We start from the raw sequence: 25,603 nt of genomic DNA, 5'->3' as shown, positions 1-25,603 counted from the left end.
ATGGGAGGGAGAAGAAGAAGAAGAAGAAAAAAAAAGGGCTTTTAATGATGAAACTACTCTCCATATGTGTGCACAAGGAGAGGAGCATCTGGGACACAGCGCTGCCGGCTATTTGTTGTTACAGAAATGCCTGGTGAAACAGTTTAATTTAGCGTCTTTGAGGCGGAACAGGAAGAATGGAGGGAGGATGTAAGTGTTGCGGATGAGACTGCATTTGCAAATAGTTTTTAAACATCAAGATTCAGTTCACCGACTGTGCACGTTTCAAACATGACAAGGAGGAGCATTCACGTTTGAGGGAAAACGGAAAGATGGACTGATGAATAAACACAAAAATCCCATACATTTCAGAAGTTTGTACAGAGATGTGAACTGCAGGTTCAAACGTATCAATACCCCAAGCGGACAGGATATATTGTTGATTGTATAAGGTGTTGCAGTGCCAAACAGTGATGCCGGTAACACATAAGGGGAGACACTACAGGCAAAACTCAATTTTTTCAGTTTTCAGGTTTTGGGCCAAATTTGTCTCTGAACATACAAGCTTTCACCCAGAAACAGAAAATATACCTAATCTTCACAATAACATGTTTAAATATTGCGCTGATTCAATGTTCCCCCATAGACTTATATGGGAGAATGCAATTTCAAGGGCCTTTTTCTCCAAACACATTTTTCTGTCATTGTGGCGACACTATGTCCACGTCAGTCGGACCTAAAGACTTCAAATTTTCCAGCCTTGGACTGAACAATATTTGGAAGATTTTTTCAGAGGGATTTTTTATTATTTAATCCCTAAGCCCCATTTATTGAGTTTTGAATGTCGAAAAATAAGGTGAAAATTAATTTTTTACAAATTTTTCCACTAAAAAACAGTTTATTTTAAAACTAAACAAGAAATCCAAAATCCCCTCTGAAAAAGTCTTGGCCAGTGATCGACAGCAAAAGTTTCAAATTGATTTCTGTAAATATACATTTTTTCCCTATTCACCTGCAGTGTCTCGCCTTTGAAACTGCTTGGTGTCTTTATGAATCACTCCCTCTCAGTGTAAATGTGAACTGAACCTTCAGAGTTACACTTCTGGTGACTAGAATGACCTGGGGATGTCTTTTTTCCAAACATGATGGTTTGATAATGAATACTGATTGATGACAACAAGCCTTCTATTCGTTTTTGATCTGAGCACTAACTACCAGGAGTGCTTTGCTTTTCTTAAAACAGACTACGATGAACGACATCAGCGTCATGCCTGTGGGATTTAGCTTTTCCCATAAAACAGCAATTTCCATTCTCCTTTAATCTTTTCGCTCTGATACAGCCTCCCCATCTAAACTTTGCACCAGACGCATCCAGACTTTCCCTCAGAGCCTCCATGTTGGTCTGTCTAACGTTGCCATGACAACGAGGGCAAGCTTCCTGTTCATGTCTGTGTAACGTCGTAGTTTTTCTCTTAAACTTTTAAAAGAAATTAGTATATAAATAACACTTTTAAGATGGAGTAATGGTGGACTATCAAAATGCATTATAGCTTAAAGGGACTATATGGAGTGTAAAAGTGTTAAAGCTAAGTATTTTCCTCCCCCTACATGTTCCAGCCATATAATGTGTAGAATGAGCCCAGACCTGTTCACCACAACTGCCACTAAAATCCTGGACTGTTGCTCAAAAAGGTGTTAATTCGAGTCCGAAGTGCCGTCATGCACGAGCTTAATATAGAAGCTGCAGTTGCGCGTAAGACCTGAGGTGGCAGTAGTGAGTATAAAAATTACCAACTTGCATCTAGTCTCTTTAAATGTGGACATACATATAGACAGACGGCATCACATCATAGAAGGGGGCGTGGCTTCGCAGAGGGGGAAAATAGAATCTTTTGGGAAACAAAGTTTTTCACTCTTTTTAGCTGTTTGGCAACGTTTTTCACTCTTTTTTAAGCTATCTATCAAAATATAACATTATTTATCTCACACAAATAAAGTCAAGTCTAAATCGGGTTCATTTGGATGTTTATTCACAGCAGATTGTACAATCGAAGCAACAAAAAAAAACAGCAGTCGCAGCTCGATGCTAACATGTTAGCATATCATGTTAGCATTCTCTGTTTTTTATGCATTTATGGGCTGCTGAACCACTTTGCTCCTCTCTGTCTTTGTATCTTTATTTAGAAAAAAAATATGGATAAAATATGTTCATAACTCAGTGTTTGTTCAGCAGTTTTTGAATAATTTGAGAAAGTTTGGATTTTTCTCAAAATTGTTTTCCCCCTTAACTGTTTTCAAACATGACCATATTTGGGTGATTCCAGAATTGCCGTTTGTTAAAAACAAATTTTGATGTAGGCCTGATTTAGACTTCATTACGTTAAGTTAAAATCTTTCCAAACTCCGACATGTTGAATCGCACGCTAATGCAGGAGAAGGTGGTCTATGAGCTAATGGTGCGTTCCAGGTAACTGGTATTTTTTACTTTATGAGTTTAGTGTGAGCTGTCGTCAGCCTCGTAGTGACAAAATTGCGAGTGAAATGTCCGACATTAATGCTAGGAAAAAGTGAATTTACGTGATTTTTTTTTTAAACTAGCACATTTAAATGATAAGCTCAGCTAAGCGCTAAGCAATGATAAAAGACCGTTTTTATTTGATGACATCAAAATCCACATGATCACAAACCAACTGGGGACAATGACGTCACATCTCGGGAAAAATAACACCGCAGCCCACATGAACGCACCATTAATCACAAGAAAGAATGTGGGGCCCTCTTGTGGTCATATATCCAAACTACGCTTAATATGGACTAATCTCACAACAGTCCGGAGCTGCTGAATGTAACTAATACAATAACTAATATCTAACTTAGTTACTTTCAAAATCAAGTTGGCAGTCAAGTAACTAAGTTAGTTAGTTAGGAGTAATCTGTAGAGGTAGAATAAAACTCATTAAGGCAGAGGCAAAACACACAAGTTACATTCATTCCAAAATCTATGACATGTTCCCATATTGTAGCACATTTACAAACGTAAAACTATGTAAGGATTTTACAACGAGGAGCCGTGCATGAGACGGTTATAATGCACGACGCGGAGTCAAGAACACCACGACGCGCAGCGGAGTGGAGTTACTCCGCGAAGTGCATTATAACCGTCTAATGCACGGCTCCGAGTTGTTTAATCCGCTTATACCAGGGTCCCACAAACGTAACATTTATAATAAATATTTGTTTCATTTACTAAAGTCACTAAATATGCCAGACCACCGGGACTATTTTCTGTGGGTTATTAGCCGGTCACTGAAGGCTCGTCTCAGAGCGAGTCATTCTCCGCAGCTATTACGAGGATCTCAGTCAGGCTCAACGACACAACATCAGCACAGAATCATAACACAACAGGACTAACCTGGCACTTTTCCGTGGAAGTAAACACCGATGTGCGGCACTCGTGGGCAGGAGTTATTTCACTTTTACGCTGTTTAACCTGAAGCTAGCTAGCTAGCTCAACCAGCTCAACTGTTTATGGAAACAGCTGCGGTGGAGTCGCTCACACCTGGGCCCCCCCAACTGAAACTTTTATGTTTGACTTTACTAATCCAGACAAATATGTTTAAATGCAGGATCATTTTATGTACGCCTGAAAATCATGAATAGTGCCTTAACCGTTTTCAATAGAAATGGAAAGCTCATATTTTATTAACAGTAGCTAACCTAGCTGCTCACTCTCCTCTACTCCCCATTTATCAAACATTTTGTTTCGGCCAAAAACTTTGAAATTAAACAAAATCCATCTCGTACGTTCCCGTCAGTCACTAATTACGCCTTTATCTGATTCAGCTGTGTCATGCGTTGCTATGGCGATGCCCACAGCGGAGTGATATCCCAGTGATTTAACTACCGGACTACGTGTGCGGTTATACCAAAATAATGCACGCTTGTTAGCACCCACCAGCCAATCAGAATCCAGTATTCACCCAGACCATGATATAACACCTAATAATTTTGTGGCAGAAAGGCAAAAAAATAGATCCATTTTCAACAAAAGCGCTCATCCGTGGGAGAGCGTTCCTGAGGAGGTGAATCGTGACCCGGTGCTCGGGAGCCTAAAGTCAGAGGACCCCGCTGCCCACCGAGTTTGACCCAGTCGAGCGCCGGCGTTCACGGACGGCTGGTTTTTGGAAAAGGCGCAGTTTGCACGTTCAGGAGGGCAGTGGGAGTCCAAACTGCTCACCGCTGATTCTGTGGCTTTTTCTCCTGAATCGGCCGATATCCTCACCCTGCGCAGTCTCGTCTGTGGTTAAACGCAGCTATCCATAAACTCATGAAGCTTACTCAATGCAGTATCCATTATTATTCTATTAAAATCAGTCTAGTTAGTCAAAACGATGCCGTAGAAAATACTAAATCAGGTCCAAAACAAGGCAAAAAATGTAACCAAATCATAAAAAGTCACGACTAGGTTTGCAGACTTTACTGTGAATGATATTTTCAGGCTGTGTTTACGTAAAATATGATAAATATGTTTTACTTTAATTGAAGGAATGTACTCTGGGAAAGGAGTGCATGCAGAATCAGAATTGGTATAAGGGCATGTATAAGATGATTAAATTTAAACTATGATAAAGACGACAACAATCTGACAGAGCAACAGCGTGAGTGTATTCACAGATGTACAGGAGTGAGTGTTAGCAGCAAATTCCACTGAATATGGTTCCGTAACCCAACTCAGCAGTTCATATGGTGCGTCTTTGAAGCCAGCGCTACACCTCGCTCAGTCTTACCTCCATGGTGCACCACGCCTCGGGATTATCCAAGTCAATGCACTAGGGATGCACCGATACCACTTGTTCTAAAACCGATACGAGTACTTTGATTTAAAGGGGGGGTATTATGCAAAATCAACTTTTTCAAGCTTTACACCATGTTATTAAGTCACTCCCTTATTAAAAACATGCCTGAAGTGTTGCCTTGGCACATTCACGTATTTTTGAGTAATCTGTAAAAACTCTGATGGCGGCCATTTTAGGGATAGGTTTGCCTGAGTCCTCCTAGGAACGCCTCCACCTCCTGGAGACGCCTCCGAGCTTTCGTCACCAGCCGAGTAACCAACCACTGCTCCTCAGCAGAACCCCCTCCCCACTGATGCCACAGACAGCGTGTGGAGGGGGCGTGTCTGAACGGGTCAGAGGTTCTTAAAGAGACAGAGGCCTATTTCAAGACATTCACTACAGCCATTTTGAGAGAGCAATTTTATACAAGGCAGTTATTCTGGTGCTATGTGATTGAAAAAAGCACAATACCACCTCTTTAAGCACTTGACGATACTGAATACCGATACGAGTACAGGGCATTTTCTTCATCAGACTTTTTGAAGTGAATAGACGGATTATTGACTTACTTTTTCACAGCAGATTGCTAAGTAATTAATTAATTAACTGATTTACATTTCCTTGAGTAATGTAGGTTACACTTTTAAGAGAAGTTACGTTTTTTTCATTCAATATTATTTTTATTGCACTGTCCATCATAGACAGAACAGTCCATGTCCAAAAGCTCCCAGTGCCTGTGCTTCATTCATTTATGTATTTTTATTTAACAATATTATTGAGATTACTTATTGCTGCAGCTAAATGGTCTCTCTTTTCACCTTTATCTCTTTATTTTGGATTTCCTGAGTACTTTTTAGTCGCTGGGTTAGTTTTTCAGATGAATAAGCCCCTGGGCAAAAAATGGCGCAACAATAGACAAAAGTGTGAGCCCCGAGTTAGCGGCTAGTTTAGCAACATTAGCCTGTATCTTGTACACACTGCAGACTCCTCGCTGCAGCACTAACATTTAGCTCTGGTTAAATCCAGCACAGACTCTGATTTAGGAAGTGTAGTCTGTAATATAGTCAGCATATATGTGGAATATTGTATTTCCACTAAAGAATTCTCCAGTTTATTGTTATTTTCTCTCCTCATGTAGGATCGCGGCCACACGTCAAGTGGTATCGGTTTCTGGTATCGGGACCTCATTAATGAGTACGAGTACAAGCGTGTGGTGTCGGTGAATCCCTATAACGCGCTCTCAGCTCCAAAGTGCATCGAGTGGGAAACATCGCAGCAGTCATTTTGAATTTCTGGTTAATGCAACCTCTGGTACCTGAAGTCCTGTGTTTTCAGCACACTTTGCAACAGTAGAAGCTTGGCATCTTTATTCAAATACTTAAAGCAGGATTGATTCTAACCTAAGACAGGCAAGTTACGTAAATGAAACATGAAGGAAAAAAGGCTAGAACTTAAAGGAATAGGCCACCGTTTTTACATACTGAGATATGCTCTTACCTCACTTTAGCCGGGTTAATATATCCCCGTCTGGTCTTTGTCCGTGCGCTCTGTCACGCAAACGGAGCACATACGCAGCCTCTCCCACATATCACATAGCTCCAAAAAAGCTCACGATAGAAGCTACCAAGCTCTTCCACGTGTTCCCTATTTAAATAAAGTTACGTGAAGTGTTTTCATGCGAAGTATATTTACACAGAAATGTAACATGTCGATTTTATAAGCAAATAAAAAGGGGGACTATATTGTGAGGCGTAATGATACGAGGAGTAAAACGTCCACGCACTCCTAAAGACTTCCCCCCGCTCACTTCCGTCAATAACCTTTAGGAGTTACTGCGCGGACGTTTTACTCCTCGTATCATTACGCCTCACAATATAGTCCCCCTTTTTATTTGCTTATAAATAGACATGCTACATTTCTGTGTAAATATTCTTCGCATGAAAACACTTCACGTAACTTTATTTAAATAGGGAACACGTGGAAGAGCTTGGTAGCTTCTATCGTGAGCTTTTTTGGAGCTATGTGACATGTGGGAGAGGCTGCGTATGTGCTCCGTTTGCCTGGCAGAGCGCACGGACAAAGACCAGACGGGGATATATTAACCCGGCTAAAGTGAGGTAAGAACATATCTCAGTATGTAAAAACGGTGGCCTATTCCTTTAATGCACACTTCAGAAATATAGATTGCAGGCGTCTGACTCTAACGGAACTGTTTCTTCTTACCTGGAAACCCATTTAAAGACACATTATGTTTCGTTTTAAGCACGTTTCCGCTTTTACCGCTTTTCGTCGAGCGCGTGACACTTCTGAGCAAATACCACAGTGGAGGTTTACGCGCAAACAAAGGCTAATGGACTGGAGACGTATTTATCTGCGTGTTGCGCAGTGAGTCAGGCGCCTGTTTAAGCCGCGCGCCGCTGTAGACACGCCGGGCCCTTCACCTTGACGAGGAGCGGGGCTGAGCGGCTGTAGAGACCGCTCAAGGACCTGCTAATCTGCGCGGAGATGGTACTTGGCATTTAAACGAGTCATGGAGCCCAAAATGGAGGGCTCTCAGCGGGCCAAACAGAGGGGAGATGAAGGAGAGGGCAGACGCTGTCGACTCGCACTCAGTCGGGCTAAAGAAATGTAAATTATATTAGGCTTTTTTTTCCCCTCCATGATTGGTTTGCGATTTCTGGTTGTATGTAAGATCATATACAGATACATTGTACTCTGCAGAGGATATTATACAGTACTGTACTATTTCCACTGTAGTTTCTAAGCCTGTTGCTTTGATTACTGCTTTGCACTTTTCACATTTTCTCAATGAGCTTCACAATGTCGTCAATGGTTTTCTCGTCACAGTCTGTCAAACCATTTCAGATGACTGCCTTATGAAGCTCATGGAGGAAAAACAGAAGAATAAAGGGTGGCAATTTTGAATCATTTGAAATATAAAACATGTTTGATACCCTTTATCTCACCCTTTTTTGTGTCGTACATAATCCCACGTGTTCATTCAAAGATCCATCCATTTTCATCCACTTGTCTGTTGGAGCCGTTGGAGCTGAAGGGGTTCATTCATAGATTCATGTCTTCAATGAGAATCACACAATTGAAATAGTGTTGAAAATACATACATAACAAAGTGTTTCTGAACTTTTGACTGGTACTGTGCACTGCCTGACCAAAAACAAAAATGTTGCCGACTGGATTTAACTTACTGGACTGGGGTCGGATCTCGGTTCAGCGACACTATGTGCCTCAAGAATGAGATCAGTCCATCGAATAGAGGAATGAGGGAACAGTTTGATATTCAAAGCAAATTGAATACAACTATTGGGCAGAAAAATGCTTACAATTTCAGCCGTGGAATGTGTTTTAGACCTTGATTTTCAAATTAGAAATTTTGATTGAATGCCCCTTTGTGGCCGGAATCCTGCCACAATTTAAGCAAATACATAATGGTTTGAATGCCCCACGGAAACCCTGTAGTTAGAGCTGCAAACAGTCACCATTAAAATAGTGCCATAGTGTAGGAAACACACTGCCTGACCGCCTTTAGCTTTGATTACAGCATTCACTGGCTTAGTTTCTGCAATGTCAAAAGCTCCGGTGTTGCATTCATTTTTCAACGAGATCTTGTATTGATGATGGGAGAGTGTGACCACTGTGCAAAGCCTTCTCCAGCACATCCCAAAGATTCTCAATGGGATTAAGATCTGGACTCTGTGGCCGGGCCATGTGTGAAAATGATGCCACCTGAACCGCTCTTTCACCATGTGAGCCCCATGAATGCCGGAATTAACCTGGTCGTTCAGGAGTTTCATCATGTTTGCAAATCTTAAAAATGGAAATATGCATGATTCTGCACGTGTGGCTTTAGAAAATTATTTTTTTGTATTAAAATGGCAATGAAAATAATTTGATTTGATTGTATAAATTCTGAACTCTACCATTGCACCAGAAAACAGAACAATAATGTTTGGAAGATCTGCAAATTTACAACATGGGGTTCATCTTCAATGTCAAGAAATGTGTGAAAAATGAGGAATGATTTTGGGGGGGAAATTGGGAAAATTCTGAGAAATTGTGAAAAAGAAAATCAGAAAAAATTGGGAGAGAAGTGGGGAAAATATTAGTAATAAAAATTGGCAAAATTAGGAAAAAATGGGGGGGGAATTAGAGAAAGTATTTGTCATGAAAAAATGGCATTATTGGCATTATGGAAGAAAATGGAAAAAAATGGGCGATTTTTTTTTAATTTGAGCTGAAACAACCAAGTCACTTCCCGCTGTCCCCAGACCAACCTGCTTTCGATACTTTCATTTATTTGATACCGGTAGCACCTAAACCTTTTTGCCGATACCATAGCTGCATCCTGGGTACCGTTTACCCAGCCCTTGTCAGGATACGGAAGGATTATCCAATAGGACTATTAACCATATCTAAATTCAGAGCAAACTTTATAATTCTTGATGAAAGCAAACACAAAGCAGAACAGATGTGGCGTTAAACACAGATCGAACCGCCACGACCAGCAAATCAGTCTGTGTTCCATCATTAGTGCATCTACAACCATGTGAGAAACACAATAAAAAGCTGGAAATATGCTGGATATCGCTGAAAACGACCTGGCACATGAAGGCGCCGGACCCGTAATATCCCTTAAAGCTACTCCAGAGCTGTGAAACTGTGTCAATTCTACAAATTCCTGCTACTTGTGTGTGTCTGAGCCGTAGCACTAGTCCTGTTATTTCTCAACCTTACGTTCTACTTCTGAAGAAACGCGACTCGCAGCCCCTAACAAGCTGAAGGCGAGTCTAGCAGAACTGGATTTCTCAAAAGGAGTGCATCATGGCCATTAAAACACACCGCTCCACTCTGAAATAACGCCACATAACTGCAATTACTTTGAAAACTATGTGAATTACCGGTAATCGTTGTGCGGTAAGTGGATTTGTTTATGAAGCATTGAAAGAGTTGAACATTTACAGCGTAGACTATTATCGCTTATTGCCTGAGCTGTAACTTCTTGAACTTTTTATACACTTTATAATTGCGTTCAGCGTATTTTTCCAAATGCAAAAGCGGCTTTGTTAAATAACTTAATTAACTTTTCAGAAGACAAACATAAACGATTCTATAGACTTTATTCCAATGGTTGTGGAGATTTAAAATGTCAGTCAGGAAGTCTAGCTGCCTTACGAATGTTGTAAAATTGGCAAAATCGATCACCTGGTCTTGCATTTTGATGTCAAGTAAGTAATGGTATATTATTTTTGCAAAGTCCCTCCTTCCCGGATTTTTCCCACTTGAAAAATGACTCTGTGCATGACTTCAAATCATAACAACGCCGCCCAAGAAGTGGCTTCCTGTTTCAATCCAGCGCACCAAAATAAAAGCACACAGCTCGTCTTGTTGCTTTGTTCAGCAGGTACTTGCAACATTACAAGAATATAATTAAATACACACATTTTAAGTGTTTTCTCTGTTAGGCTGGAAGGAAGTTGAACTAATGAACTGCTGAACTGAATAAGATGGTGCTTTTATTTTGGCGTGCTGGATCGAAACAGGAAGTCTTCATCTCGTATTCCAACTCGTAGCAGTCTTGGTGAATTTACCACTTCCCACTTGGAAAAATGCCTTGGAACACCGCTCGAACTGCTAATTACAACTTGTAAACTCGGAAACCTGAAGACTGCTACGAGTTTATGTATGAGATGAAGACAGTCATGGCGCCCCCAGTGGAGCAGCGCAGCTAGCGTTAGAACTGTAACAAAACCACTGCATCAGTGAAGTGAACGTTGCGTTTGGTCACAGCTTTCAACATAACGTTATGCTGCATATTTTTAATTATATCTGGTTTGGAGAAATGTTCATAAAACGTTAGCATCGTATGAGCTAACTGTTGTAGCATTAGCCGTGTTGTTTACAAGTGAGTACAATCACCTGGAACGATCTGAGGTCTTTCTTAAGTTGTAATTTTCAAGTGGGAAAAATACCAGTTGCCTATCCTCGTGCGTTGACCAAGAAGAACCAGCCGGAGCACCAGCAAAATGAGTGCACTACGTCAGCTAAAAGTTTGCTCAACTCCAGGAACAATGTTTTTCTACAATAAAGCCCAACCAATATCATGAGACAGTGGAATATTTATGGATAAATATGAGTCAGATACCTTTTATTTCACATGGATTTTACATAAATGAAGCTTTTTTGTCCGAGAGAGGAAGCTATCTAGCTCGAGCTAAAGGCAAGCACCATAACCGTTTATATTCAAGTGGTTTATTCATGAGAAATACACAACACTCGATTTCATTCAGTCGTGTTGTTTAGTTCAAAGACCTGTCGCTGTCAGGTGTTCTTCTCCGACTCTCGCAATGCATTGTGGTCTATATTGACCACCGCTGCTCACTACTTTTCTCTCTGGACATTCGGACACCCCTACAAAATGGCGTGACCACTATATAGTGCACTATATAGGGAATAGTGCGGACATTCGGACACAGAAGGGCTTTCTGTTTAAAGGGAGGAATTTGTTTGTTTGCTTTCAAATTACACTCTCTCTTTCCTGACTTTGCAAACTTAAAGACTATCACTTTAAGTAACACCGACTGGACTTGGTGAATGGAGCTGAGGACGGTTCACTTTTATCTTCAGAAGCTTCTTCTTACTCTTGTAGTTCAAAGTCAGGCTGAGAGGTCTGTTTGAAGTCTGCACACACCAGAGAGGAGGGTTAGGACTGTCATTACCTATTTCTTATTTACGCTGAAGCAGTTTCACTTACATTAAATAGTCTGTTGTGCAAAACCGTAAGCCGTTTGATCCAATTTGCTGCTACTGTGATCTGAGGAGTCCCTTGTACAGTGGCCACATTAAACACTGTGCTTGATTCAGGTGGGGGCTGAGAGGTTAAATATATCTTATTTATTTAATTAGCCTTTTAATCAGGCTAATAGGTCAGTAATGGCAGCTTATTTTCTGAGTTTAAAATGCAATACAAGATTTAACTTCATTTTTAAGGCAATGATCAGTGTTTATGCGTTTACCTGCGCCTCAAGAAACATCACATGGAGCTGCCGTTGATCTGTGTCTCCTCCTCCTCCACCTCCTCCTCCTCCTCCTCGGTCCTCTGCTTGTTTGTTGTCGTCTGTCCTCCTCTCTCTCCTTGTCTCTGTACTCCTCCGATCATCACCATCCTCATATCCCACGTCTGAGTTTCAGATCGTAGCGAGTCCGTGTGAGAGAAAATGCTTTAGCTCGCTCATTTTTGGCTGAATATGTCTAGAAGAGACACAAGGGTAGCTTCCAAGAAAGTTTTCTTGTTTTGGAGTGGTGTTACACTGTTTATTGTCCCACCGAAACACGGAGAAGCAGTTCCACCTTGACATTAATGTAAAAACTAGGCAAAAGTTACGTGTTTTCCCCTTTTGTCGGGCACATGGCTCATCATGGAGGAGGCCTTTGATGACGCTCCAATGTGACCCGTCGAGAGAACGAGGGACACAAGTCGGCAGCCCAAGTTTTGAGATACACGCAAAAGAAGTTTTTTTTTCTTTCTTTTTTTTTAATTGGTGATCGCTTTTTGGCAGAATCGTACAGTTGAAGCCATGAAGAAACCTCTACATGTTTAAAGGCCCTCTACCTAATTTTTTGATTGCAAACAATGACGTGACTTTCCTAATATATTTTTAACATCCAAATTCTTTACAGGGACAAGTTTATAGACACATTTCCAACTTGCAGGGTCACTTTTTAGGGTCACTTTTCGTAAAATCAGGCATAGCTCCTTTAAGCTAGTATATTTAAAAGTGTAAACTTTTAGGTTCAAACCGGCTTGTTTTGGGAGATTTCGGAGCGTGCAGTCGGGGCGTGACTTTGTCTGTGTGTATTTACATACTGGGTAAACATCAGGTCATGTTGGATGGACGCTGCAAAGATTGTAGCAGACGAGCTGAACCATGGACGTTACAATGAACATGTTTGGAAGTGGATTTACCGTAAATTCTCTAATACTGGCCTGTATTCCATTAGCGGTCAGTCTCTAACAGTGGCCGGCAAATTAAAGCCGGTCTCTAAAACAGGCGGGGGCTATTTTTAAAAACTATAGCGGTAGAAATATTCCCCATGTTAAGAATTTGTCTCATACTCGTGTAAATGATAACTCACGTGCAGGAAGTAAACAAACGGGAACCCGGGCCGAGGGGGACGCTGTGGAGGAGCTGATCCGAGCGTAACTTTGACACAGATTTAGACACTTTTCAAACCTCCTGTGACTGTATTTGGAAACAGGGCAAACAACAAATGTTGCGTGACCCTCCAGGGTTTTAATAAAGTCACCACAAACGCTCCGTCTAAACTCGCCTTTTACGCAAGATAACAACAAATAATCCGGTCCGCGGTAAAAATGAAACAGAAACCTGCAGTGACATTGATGTCAAGTTCCTCTAACAGCAACGAAACACTTCCTGTTGTCCCGACAAAATAAAAGGCGTCAATGGTCCAGCCGCTGGGAGAGTGTTTGCAAAGTTAATTAATAAATTAACCTAATATTTTAGGTGCAAATCGACACAAATGTCGTTTTTGCTCGAATAGAAATAAAGGCCTGTCTCTAATTGTGGCCTGGTTCCAATAAAGGCCTGGTCCTAGATGCCCTTGAGTAAATAAAGGCCCCGGCCTATATTAGAGCATTTACGGTATTAGCCAAGGATTATGTGGCGCCGCTTCCTCATGAAGAGCCTTGATAGCAAAGCAGCGACACTTGTTGTTGACACATCCTTTTATACAGTTTTATTCACACGCCTACACATGACACGACAGGGGGCGGAGCTTTACAGCGGTATGGCTTTTCTCAATGAGATGTAAATGAGCCCTATTGTCACTCCGAGAGAGGTGAGAACAGCCCAAAACTTTAGAGGCCGATTCCTCTCTTTGACATAGTTCCAGTTCCTAAATTCAACTTGCCACATCTTCTCCAAATATGATCAGATTTCCATGTGTTACACATTGTTGTAAACTTTGGAAGCTACACTTTCACAAGCTATGTCCCGCTCAAAATGCCCCAAAACCGAGTTGTGTCCCCCGTTCTACTCGGTGTAAATGAGGTTGGACTCTACAGGTGGCCAAACATAAGGTCCTCATATATAAGCTTAATTTCAACAACCCACTTAAAGAGCATTGTCTGACTGAGCTTTAGCACATTTTTTGAGTTTTATATCAGTTTATTAATGACAACATCTAACCTTCAATGTTCCGCTGCGTGGCTTTAATCTTGTAACTTCATCTAAAATATGCACAATAGTCCTTGGATCTAGAGCAGGATGGGTCGAACGCAGCGTACAAATTCCCTTCTGTATATTTCGTAGTTTTTTTTTTCTTGCATGGACTTGATGCTGTTGTATGAAATTTAAAGGGAATGTCAGCCAATATCTCCATGCCACAACGCTCCGCTAAGTTTGATTCTTGGCACCCCGCGCTTTGATGTGTAATAGCTCACAGCCTCGCACAAACATCCCACATTTCGCTAAGCCTCCCCTCTGCTCCCGCTCTCCTCGGTGTCACGGCCCGTTTGTTGTAAAGCTCTTTTTAATGAGGCTTCGGCTGCGGCTTCTTCACCTGTTGTTGGAAGAGATTCAGACTTATTTGTTAAAGCGGGAGATACAGGGAGGCGGACCGGAGTGAGCGGAGAGCCTCGGGGCGAGTTTTAGTCCACAGCCCACTGCATTTCAAACTCAGGAGATGCACAAGGACGTTTATCATACAGATGAGGATGAAGTTAAGTAAAATTGCACTTTTCGCAGCTTGATCCAAAGCTGCTGACTGACAGGAGTATGATTGTCGGACACCAGACGGACATAATGACAGCCTGTGATAGTGATTATCTGTAAACGAATGTTAGGTCCACTGTACAGTCACGTGAGGTTTGCCGCTGGTGAGGCACATGTTTTAGACTCCAATATAAAGTCAACTAAACTGGAGGAACATGTGACTTTCAGTCTGTATCGTGGGGGCGTGGCTTAGAAAGAATCGACTGAGGCGTGGTGTCACTGCAACAAGCATCTGTTGCTTTTTTCCCTCTTCTCACCTTTACATTTTACGTGTAGCTACTTCCTTCAGCATTTAGGCTGCATCATTTTCAATCTCTTACAGGACAAACCAGTGCCGCTGCTCCCTGTACACCAACGTCAGGCCCGAGGGCCAAATCCGGCCCTTCAGCACAGAACCTCTGGCCCTCAAGATGATTTGGAGAAACATTATTACACAAATCAGAGAGCACTTTTAACATTATCAGAGTTAAATGGGAGGAAAAAAGGTAGAAATACTGTCAATACACCCAATTAGGTCATATATTATGTACAACACTGGCATTTGAAGGAAGTGCTCTGGAAAAAGAGTTTTAAGGAAGAAATGACATAAATCTACTTGAATTAAGAGCTTAAATCTAAGGTTTCAGTAGATTTGGTCTGGTCTTAGATGAGATAAAACCTCTAGTAGTAGTTATTCTCTTAATTCAGATAATTGTGTGTCATTTCAAGGGAAAAATAATTATTTGTCTGATTTCAAGTGGGTTTTATTCTTGTTCCATTGGCATTTGTATCTTGGATTAGTTCAAACCGAATTCAAGCCATTTTAAGTCATTTATCTCATTTAAGATGGTCATTTTTCTAGTGTTGTGCTTCACTTTGGGCTAAAATCATAATAATCAGCGCCTTCGGCCCTCGGTCTATCTATAATAAAGAAAATCAGCCCTTCGCTAAGAAAACTTGCCTACCCCTGCTATACACGCTCATAATGCACAATAGCACAGCACCACGTCTCCGAGAGGCACCACACTGAGGCCAATGTGACTGAACGGCATTGTACAGTATTTGTGCCGTTGCTTTATTAACGCAGCTGACAAAAAACGGGCCACATTCAATGAGAATGATGAGAAAGAAGAGTTATGTGACCGATGATACAACACGTGTTGGAACCTCACGCACGGCCCGCTTGTCCAAATGCAGTACATCCGCTGCAAAGTTAAGATGTCTCGACAAAACATTAGTGTCATGTCGTGTTCTCTGGAGCAAGCGCTCACAGCGGCATGTGAGAAAGGAAAGAGGGAAGATATGTCTCAGCTGAAGTGCTCTGGTTGCAGCTGCAGGGGCGGAGCAGAGAAACTCAGGTTCTATTAAACTGTTACATCTAAACTCAATGAATGCAATTCTGCAAATGTTATTGGTGTAGTGTCGAGAGTGTGTTTCATGTTATTAAGATAAGAGACGTTGTAAGATCTCACAATGTAGAAATGAACATGTTGCATTCAGTACCTTATATACAATGGCTACCAAGGACTTTGTGGGGACAAAAAGTATAAACAGTAAATAATAAGAAAAATGTTATAGTCAGTGTTAGCAGTGCCGGTTTTATAATCATAGTGCAAGTGGTTGATCAAGTGATACAGATAATGGATGTAAATACAGGGATTATTGTGTGCATTCTGCAACAGTCTAACAGCAGTGGGGATGAAGGCCTTGCGGTAGTGTTCCTCCTATCCCTCCCCGTTTAAATATACAGCAATTAAAAAGAAAAAAGAAAATCTGCTTAGGACACCAAAATGGCTTGCAGAGGCCCTGGGTCAAACCACAAACTTTATTCCACTGTGAGTCAAGCATTGTCCGTGTCCCGTGAGAAAGAGAACACACTGCTGGCTCTGGTATTGTAGAGCACAGCGCGGGGCTCTACACGCTGCAGAAACGTGATCAAAACACCAGCATGTATGACCCCACACTCCCCCGTCCATCGTCACACCTCCGTGGAAAACATTGGTCGAAGGAAGTAAAAGCTCAAGGAGGGTCCACTGTTGTACATAACGTCGCCATTGGCTATGGGTGTCTGTCCAGCCCAAGTACAGCTCCCATTCAACACACTGACTGCACTTCGTATAAAGCACATTAGAGTGAACAAATTACAAATTTTATCACAATGATTTCTCGAAAACGTGGTCAATCTGAATACACAAATATATTGTTGAGTATTCTGCAGTGTAGATGTGGTATCAAAATCGGTACTGAGAATTGAGCTTCATTTTCAGTGTCAAAATTGGGTTTGTATCGTGACAGCACTAATTCATCCACAATCACTGTATGGGCACTTGAATTTGGGCACTCTTTATTGCCGAAATGTACTTAACTATACTCGGAGTTCACAGAGAAAGAAGTCGCTGATAAATCGAGTCTTCCACATCGCTCAGCATTATAGGGACTGCTTGAATCGATTGGGTTTGGGGTTTGGAGTAGATACTCTGGCAGATTTAAATGTTTTGTTTATATCACTGCATTTCCTCTTAAAAGTTTAGCCTTACTCTTCTCATCTAAGCCAGTTGTCTGCATGTTTCTAACTCCTCTCCAAATGAGGCACATACTGCATGAGTTGTCTTTTGCCAGGAATGTAATGAAATTTGACTTTGAAGATTATGTAGAAATGTCGAAGAGAAAGGAGCGGATAAGAACTTGCAATTCCCAAAGCCATCTTCAAATGTCAGTTTTAATGGTATAATGGCCTCATTTTTGACTGAAGCTTTGCCTATTCGAGTCCCCTTGTCTCACCTCTCGCCTCTTCTTTCTCCCTCAGTCTGCAGACCCTGGAGGGCTGCGAGGTGTTGCTGGGCCCCGAGGTGACGTACGGCCCTCCCGGTCTGGACCTGCTCAGTCCGGTGGCCCTGACCGTGGCTCACTGCGCGGAGCTGGAGACGGCGGAGCACTGGAACATCCAGCTGAAGCGGCGGACCCAGGACAGCAAATGGGAGGTGAGTGCCGTGCGAACACACCCGTCTGCTCCATTACAAGCGAAAGTGTCACAGCCGAAGCGAGCGCGGCACTGTTTTCTCCCCTCCCCTGTCTCCTCTTCTGAACACTTGTCCTCGAAGACCCCGGTGATTTGCGGTGGTTTTGATGCCGGCGGGAGGAAGGAGACACAAAAGCAACAGTGGCGTCTGGATGAAACAGGCGGCTCTTGTTTAAGGCTCACTCAGTTTGTGCGGCCAACGAATCCGTACGTCTTATATATCAGTGGTTCCTATAGATCAGACTGTAGGCTACATCTGCATCGGCTCAGAAAGTTTCAAACATGAACCACCGTAAGGATATAAAGCCACGCAGGAAAAAGTCAATGATATTTAAAAGAAAAAAGCTGTTTCAGACTAACTCTCAACATGTCATATTCTGTCACTTTTATAAAGGTTGTGCAAATCTAGTTTAATCACACAACGTTTTACTTCTACTTGAGTAACATCATAATGAAGTATCTAATTGAGTAAATATTTTAAGTGGCAAATGATTCATTTTTAGAATTATTTAGTTTTTCTTTATTTTCTTAGAATTTTCTTTTTAAACATGACAATTACCGCATGCTTTTATGTTTTGTTTCACACAATTTATGGCGTCATTAAAAAAATAAATCTGACTTTTTTGCTCAAACAGTTACTCGGCTACTTTTTGTACTTAAGTAACGTCACTCTTACTTGAGTCAATATTTTGGCTGCTCAACCCACCTCTGGGTGACACACAGTTTCTATCCGCTGGTGAGGAACCTCCAGACGCCCCTCTGCTAAAGGGGATATGAGAGGACGTAGGGCTGGGACGATACACTTTTGTCACGATCCGAAACATATCGCGATACTCAGGGCCGATCCGATACGTATTGCGATACAGTAAGTAATTATGATGAGTGATATGATACCTTAAAATATGTAAAAAGAAAACAGTCACGTGTCCAAAGTTTATAAACCAAATGCCATTTGAAGTTTATCAAAGTGTTAAAGGGACTATATGGAGTTTAAAATGTTAAAATTAAGTATTTTCCTAGCCTTACATGTTCCAGCAAAGTCCTAATGTGTAGAATGAGCCCAGACCTGTTCACCACAACTGCCTCTAAAATCCTGCACTGTCACTCAAAAAGTTGTTACTTCGGGTCCGAAGTGCCGTCATGCACCAGCGTAATATAGAAGCTGCAGTTACATGTACAACCTGAGGTGGCAGTAGTGAGTATAACTTGCATCTAGCCCCTTTAAGTCTGAAAAGTCCATGAACACAAAATATAACAAAGTGATGTGTAACTGTCACTGGAAAACGAGGATAAAAACAATTATTGAAAGTATTGTGATACTTAGAAAAGTATCAAGACAGTACGGTATTGCACAATGGCCGAGGACCGCGCTTCTCTATGGTCATCATGGCCGGGAGCTGACATTGCTGTAATACCACCCCCTGGTGGCCAGGGGCGACTCCAAGAGACACTTGGGAGCAGTGACTCTAATGGGACTTCAAACGTCCCAAGAACGGCTTAAAAAACCTTTACTATGAATGGGGCTGAATGGGACCTGCTCTTCTTTATTATATATTACCTATGGTATTGCAGCACAAAGTATTACGATCTGATATTTTGTCCAAGCCCTAATAGGAAGCATTCAGGCTCCTTTCCTACCTCCTTCCTCTCTGACGGCACTATTCAGACGCTTCTTGTCATGGCGGACACTTGACGCATGTCCGATTTTGCCTATTTGCCAACTTCGGATGCACCCTGAATTTTTCTAATCTCTTTTGAACAGTTAAAGTCATCGAAGGACACGGATTTACTTTACGGACGTATACTATGGATCAACTATGCCATCTGGAAGAAACTATACTCTCTAAGAACAAGCTACATTTCTTTAGAGGAAATAAATGTAATAAACAGCAGTTCAGGTGTTGCGTCCTTTGCTGACGTTTCTCGCTCAGCTCACATCCGTGTGATAATGATAATGATAATCCTGCCAGACTGTGTTCCTGACATCTGTGTTAAAGAATGCATTGTGAAAAAGCATCACAGTAAGGTCGCACATCTATTAGACACCGATGTAAAGTGGAAAATCTGTATCATATGCAGATGTTCCTAGTCTGCCTGGTAATACGTTTCGCCATTGGACCAAGATTCAGAATAATGGACACGACACAGCGCTTTGGGCTGTTTTGGAGCTTGTCTCAAACTAAAAGAGCTTGTTATTTAAAAGGAAGCGGCCGCGTTTTGTTTTTCTCCAGAGTAATGTTTTGCTACAAAACAAGGATGGCATTTTATAAAGAGCCTCAGTAACTCAGACTTACCTCCAGCCAAAATAGTCGCCGCGCACTTACACAATGAAAAACAAGCTCCGATGCGGCTTTGGGGGTTTAGATCAACGGGTTTAGTTGCATTTTGTAACTTATTGCTTTCCCCGTTCAGCCCGAACATTGCTCTTATTTCATGTTTAATCAATTTTTTTAACCCTGACGACATTAAACACCAGCGCAGAGATCGCCTCCGGCTGAAATGCCTAGTCGAAGCTATTCTTTTTTCATAATTCAGGTCAATTCGTTCAGTTTGACTCTTTGATCACCCCTCTGATCGTTCTTTTGGATCTGTATTCTACAAAATCCACTTTCATTAAGCTTTTAACTCTGATGTTTTCTCCTAAAACATTCCCGGAGTAGTATTTACTCCATTTAGGCTAGTTTCAGTCAATGCAGAGCTGCCCAATAGTGTGTTGGCAAGATTGATATTACAGTAATGAGTCTATTACAGTAACATAAATCTGGAGTGGGTCCGGTTTAAACCATTCGAAAGGAGGACAGAGTTTTAGCGAAGTATTAGCTTGTTTTAGCCGATAAAAGTCTTGAAATGTAGCAAACCAACAAACCATTAGACAGCAAATAAATTGAATATTTATAAAAAGAATGCTGTGTTTATACCAATAGGCTCTCTGCTTACTCCGAGTGCTATCTCCGGAGGTCGCGGTCCTTCGTCTGGCTTTTTTCTCATTAAGGGTTAGCGATGTCTTGCACAAATCAACTAATCGTTTAAGAAAACATCACAGACAGAGGGATACTGACGGGAAGTCACTGGCTATGTGTTAAAAACTTTACGTTCGATGTAAATACTTAACTGGAGGAAACGTCTGTGTTCATTGAGGAGGACTTTAACGCAGTACTAAGTAACGTGTTTACCTTAATAAATCCTTTTCGTAGTCCCTGTGGGGGTAATACGAGTGTTTGTGGGATGATTGGAGGGTCTTTCATCTCTCTCTGGTGTCTCTGGCCAGAAAACCATGTTTGCAACTTGACTGCCACCGGACCGGAGAAAGCAATACACACTAAAAGAATCACGAAGAAGAAGCTAACATGCTAACGGGCAAAGCTAGCTGTGGGCTAGTGCCACTTAAAACAGTATTTACAGCCAAGTTTGAGTGAAAAAAAATATTTCCATTGTATAATTGGATGCACAGTAACCCTCTCTCCCTTCGCCTTTCCTGTCAGCGTAGTATTTACTCTCCAAGACAATTAATACGTTAAAAAATTGCAACTTGCTACGACACCTGCAGTTGCGCTTATGGCCTCTGGGGGAAAGAGTTGCTTAGTACTGCTTAAACTAACATAAAAAAACACCACCGCAAAAATGAAACAACTAAAAAGCATATACAAAACATAGGCTGATTATGTTCTGAGGCTCGTTCAACATCTTGGCACTATTTTAATTTGGATTTAGTGTTAGCTGTTAGCTTCAAGACAAAAACACTGGGATGAGCAGGAAATTTCCTCCAGTGGATTATTATGATGCTAGTGACTGTTCTCCAGTAAGTCTGCCATGGAATCTTGACCTTTTTTTGTTATTTGGACAAGACACTGGGACAGGAAGAGCAGCGCCTATGCCATTTTTGCCATTTTTGGTTTTCACGCCGTGTTGCTAACATTGCTGCGATACCACCCCCTAGTGGCTTGGGTTGTAAATACCCTTGTTTTTGTTTAGTCCCCATGGGTGCCAGGCTCCATGTCATATTATTTTTCCTAAGAATAGAGTTTCCTCCTTTGACTCCGCCGAGGGTGGCAACATCGATGAAAGACTTTGTGGTTTTCATCAAGTGTAAAACCCACTGTCCTATCAGTAGAGCAGACTCGCTCTTTCAGTGTCACTGAGGGGGTTCTTAGAGTCTGTTACTGCTCCTACATACAGAGCTGTTTCATGTTTTCTTTCATCTGTTGGTTCGGTTGTCTGAGGGAGACAAAAACAACTTGAACAGAACTGTTTGATGTGTGTTCCAAAATCACTGAGATCTGACCTCGCTCTGGGAGAATCGGGTCACTACGTACGAGCTGGTCAGATCATAGATCAGAGGCACATCCTACCGTCATGTTTTAGACGAATGCCCTCAGGTCGGCGTTATCACCTGCCTGTGATCAAAACTAATCGCTATCCGAACGCATGTATCCCTTCAGAATAGGGTAATAAAGTTTTCAGCTTCTAAACGATGCCCGTGACATGTCCACTTTAAAAATTCCAGAGCCAGAGCTTACAGTTTGAATAAGTCACTTTAAGACTTGGTGACATCGCAGTTCGCCGCGGCAGATGGAGAGCCCAGTTGTCATGGATATAAAGTTATTTCTGCTTCATCTGGCGCTTTTGTCAACCTTTCAATATTAAGGTCAACAAAGGCAGTATATAAGCACGAGATACTGTAAGTAGAGACAGAGAAACTCATACACTTTAAGATACAGTTCAACACTAAACAAACTGATAAAGTAATGAAATGCCTCTCTTTTTATGTATTCTTTTTCAAAGCGGTATTAAAGGGCCGGGTTCATTGTTTTCCTATTCCACTGCACTTTCTTTGAAACAGTGAGCTAATGAAATGAATGAACCTAATACAGTGTTTCGACCTCACAGTTTCTGTAAAGGCACATCTGGAAGCTGACACAAAGAGGAAGCCTTGTGCATTATCACCTTTAACAACCGCTCAACAACGCTTTGTGTGATCGCGCCGCACTCAGGGGGTCGATTCCTGCAACTGTTTTAAATACCGCGTATAATAATTAATCTGTGGAAGACTTGGTGAGGGGAAATAAAGCCGTGTGTGTGTGTAAACTCTCAGTCATTCAAGAAGAAAATGCAAAGATTGTTCATTTATGTTGCGCCATTCGCCGACTCCATGCGTCTCTCTGAGATCTGCTTGGTATCCAGCAGGTCTCGGAGACATTACAGGTACTTCCCATGGGTTGAGGATAACAAATAGTGTTTGCAATATTGCCACAGCTGCTCGAGAGCGCGAAGACCTCTCGCAGACCATGCAGAGGATCCGCTGAAATCGAACCTGTTCACTTTCACCGAGAATCTCCTTAAAGGAACAGGCCACCTTTTTTTCATAGTAAGATATGTTCTTACCTGAGCTTAGACGAGTTGATACGTACCTGTATGGTCTTTGCGCGTGCCCGTGGAAGAGCGTGGTCGCTTCCAAATTCACCCCCGTTTGGAGCTATAGGAATATACTGGGAGAGGCCAAATGCTAACAACATCTTTGATCTTTTTTGTGTTATAGACTGTGTATATATTAACAGACAGCTCCTCATCACTCCTCCCCGTTTACCACAATGACCAGTCTCCTCCTCTCCAGCCCTGACGAAGCATGTTCCTATAAAGGGCATAAGGGCGGGATCTTCACTGTAGACTCGGCCCTTGTGTGACGTGTAGTTCCCGCAGCTCCAATGCCATCAGTCCGACCCTCATTAGTACGAGATTTCTAAAATGCTTCTTACGAAAAGCGTTATCACAGGAGGAATATCTAGCTGAATCAAGTTCCCAGAAAATGACACCAGGCTCTAAAGTTGCTTTTAACGTGTCTAAAGTTCAATGCATTCCAATAGGGGACTAGCGGCTATAAGGAGGTACTACAGCAATGGCGGAGCAATGGCAGCCTCTAGTGTCTTCGTCACAAAGCAGAGCAGCCAGCGGCCATTGGACTGAGGACACAGAGTTTTTCCATACTGTGATATGTTCTTGCCTGAGCTTAGACGAGTTGATACGTACCTGTCTGGTCTTTGTGCGTGCCCGTGGAAGAGGGTGGTCGCTTCCAACTTCACCCCTGTTCGGAGCCATAGGAATATGCTGGGAGAGGCCAAATGCTAACAACATCTTTGGTCGTTGTGCGTGCACTCAGTCACCAGACAGGTACGCATCAACTCGTCTAAGCTCAGATAAGAACATATCTCAGTATGGAAAAACGGTGGCCTGTTCCTTAAACTGTGAGGGGACAGGGGCGACTCTTGTCTCCAGCTAGTCTCCAGGTCGGTGAGATTGGCCAATTGTAAGCGCGCAATCAGTCCGAGTTGCGGAGACGTTGCAGAGACTTCCAGCCTCGGCAGTCTGCACAACTCTCTCTGGTTTAATGTATTTTTTTTCCCATATTCACCCGCGGCGTCTTGCTTTAATGTTTGTGATGTTTTTTCATTAACCATCGTACTGTGTGAGGGCGTCGCTCTCTGAAAGGACCAACATATAACAAATGCTGACGCCCCTCAGTGTTTAAGAGTGTTTACTTGGGGTTCTGATCACTTCAGCGCTCAAACTCCCCTTACCATAAAACGTCTTTTCTGGTTTCTGTTTCTTAAATTATTCACGACCACTTTGCATTTTCTAACGTAGTTCAGCAAAGCACAGTCCTCACCTTTTCTGAGCTCCGTGGCAGACGCCTATGAGCGCCACCAGCGTTTTTAATTTACTCCGCTTCAATCGACTGGAAGTCAGCACCACGCCGCGTTACATGAAGGCGGTTTTAATCTTTTATTTAATTATGCTCTGACCTGCGCGGGAAACAAGGCGCTCGAGATGTGAGGGTTTAAAATGCATAGTTGACCTTTCTCAAGTCAAAATCAATAGATCGCCCACAACAGGAGTCGTTTCTAAAGAGGATTCAGCATTGAGCAGTAAATGTTCCGCCCGCGCAAATCCATTCATTAGCGGCGGAATATGATTGACATTGAACTTTGCATTGACATAATCTTCTTTCTTTGATGGAACATTATTTGCTTGTGTGTTTTATTATAATTAGAGGTTGGTGATTTATATGGCAGTGTCTGTTTGCTCGGGAAAAGCAATAATAGTCATTTACACATTTTTACAGACTTTTTTTCTCCGGACTTGACTGACAGTGTTTGATATCGCTGAATGATGATGGCAATCCATTTATTTATTTACGCTATTGGGCTTGGTTTGTTTGCGTGTGTTTTGCTCTTGCCAGGGCCGGTGCTAGCCTGTATGGGGCCCTAAGCAATATTCCGCAAAGGGGCCGCAGGGGAAATGGTCACATTCTCTCATCTCTGGTTCCTGACCGAACCACTGATTTAAAACTAATACATAACTATTTGTTTTAGACCATGCACATTCATAGAACTGAGGTGCCCATGAGAAAGTAACTTGTGCCCATGAGAGCCATGTGGATTCAGCTCCACTTTCAGACAAATACAACAGCTTTGCTCATTTCTATTGATCAAGCTACTGTCCTGATATGCGTAAGCAAGCTGGAAGGTAATATGTGGCAAAGTAGGCGGAGAGTGAGTGAGCACTATCATAGCCCTTTTCCACCACCGTTTCTTTCGTTTTCCACTGAAAAAATGCTGGCTCTTAGTTCTAAAAACTGGTGCCGGTTGGGAACCAGTCAAAAGCTGGACCAAGAAAACGAGCACCAATGATGTCAGCGGCTGGGGATGTGTCTTTCTCTTCCAACAAACAACCAATATTAGATAGTTAGCGCTTATAACGATCTGGAGAAACCAAAACAGTCTCTGTGGAGGAAGCGAACTATTGTTTTGCTTTATGCTCTTTAGCTACAGTTAAAACAAGAGGAAAGACAGTTAGACAGAAGAAATCAAAATGTTATTGCTGCTGTGACAGGAGCATAAACATGTTTTTGTGTATTTTCTAACCAGAAATGGCTGTAGTAAGATGTTGCTGTCCATGTTTTATGTGACAGTTGACTTCCCAAAGCG

At 42.0% G+C, this 25,603-nt stretch overlaps 1 protein-coding gene across 2 annotated transcripts in view; it reads left to right on the top strand.

Moving 5' to 3' along the window:
• Window positions 1–25,603, top strand: part of unc5db (unc-5 netrin receptor Db) — a 591,396-nt gene that overhangs the window by 507,146 nt on the left and 58,647 nt on the right. For both annotated transcript variants that reach the window (XM_079567276.1, XM_079567275.1), the window contains one exon: window positions 17,409–17,583. In XM_079567276.1, coding sequence (XP_079423402.1) covers window positions 17,409–17,583 — 175 coding nt within the window. The remainder of the gene's footprint in view (window positions 1–17,408; window positions 17,584–25,603) is intronic.

The sequence above is a fragment of the Gobius niger genome (genome assembly GCF_951799975.1).
Source record: "Gobius niger genome assembly, chromosome: 1".
Classification (NCBI taxonomy): Eukaryota; Metazoa; Chordata; class Actinopteri; order Gobiiformes; family Gobiidae; genus Gobius; species Gobius niger.
The sequence above is the reverse complement of the archived record's forward strand: the minus strand, read 5'-3'. Positions and strand labels throughout refer to the sequence as shown.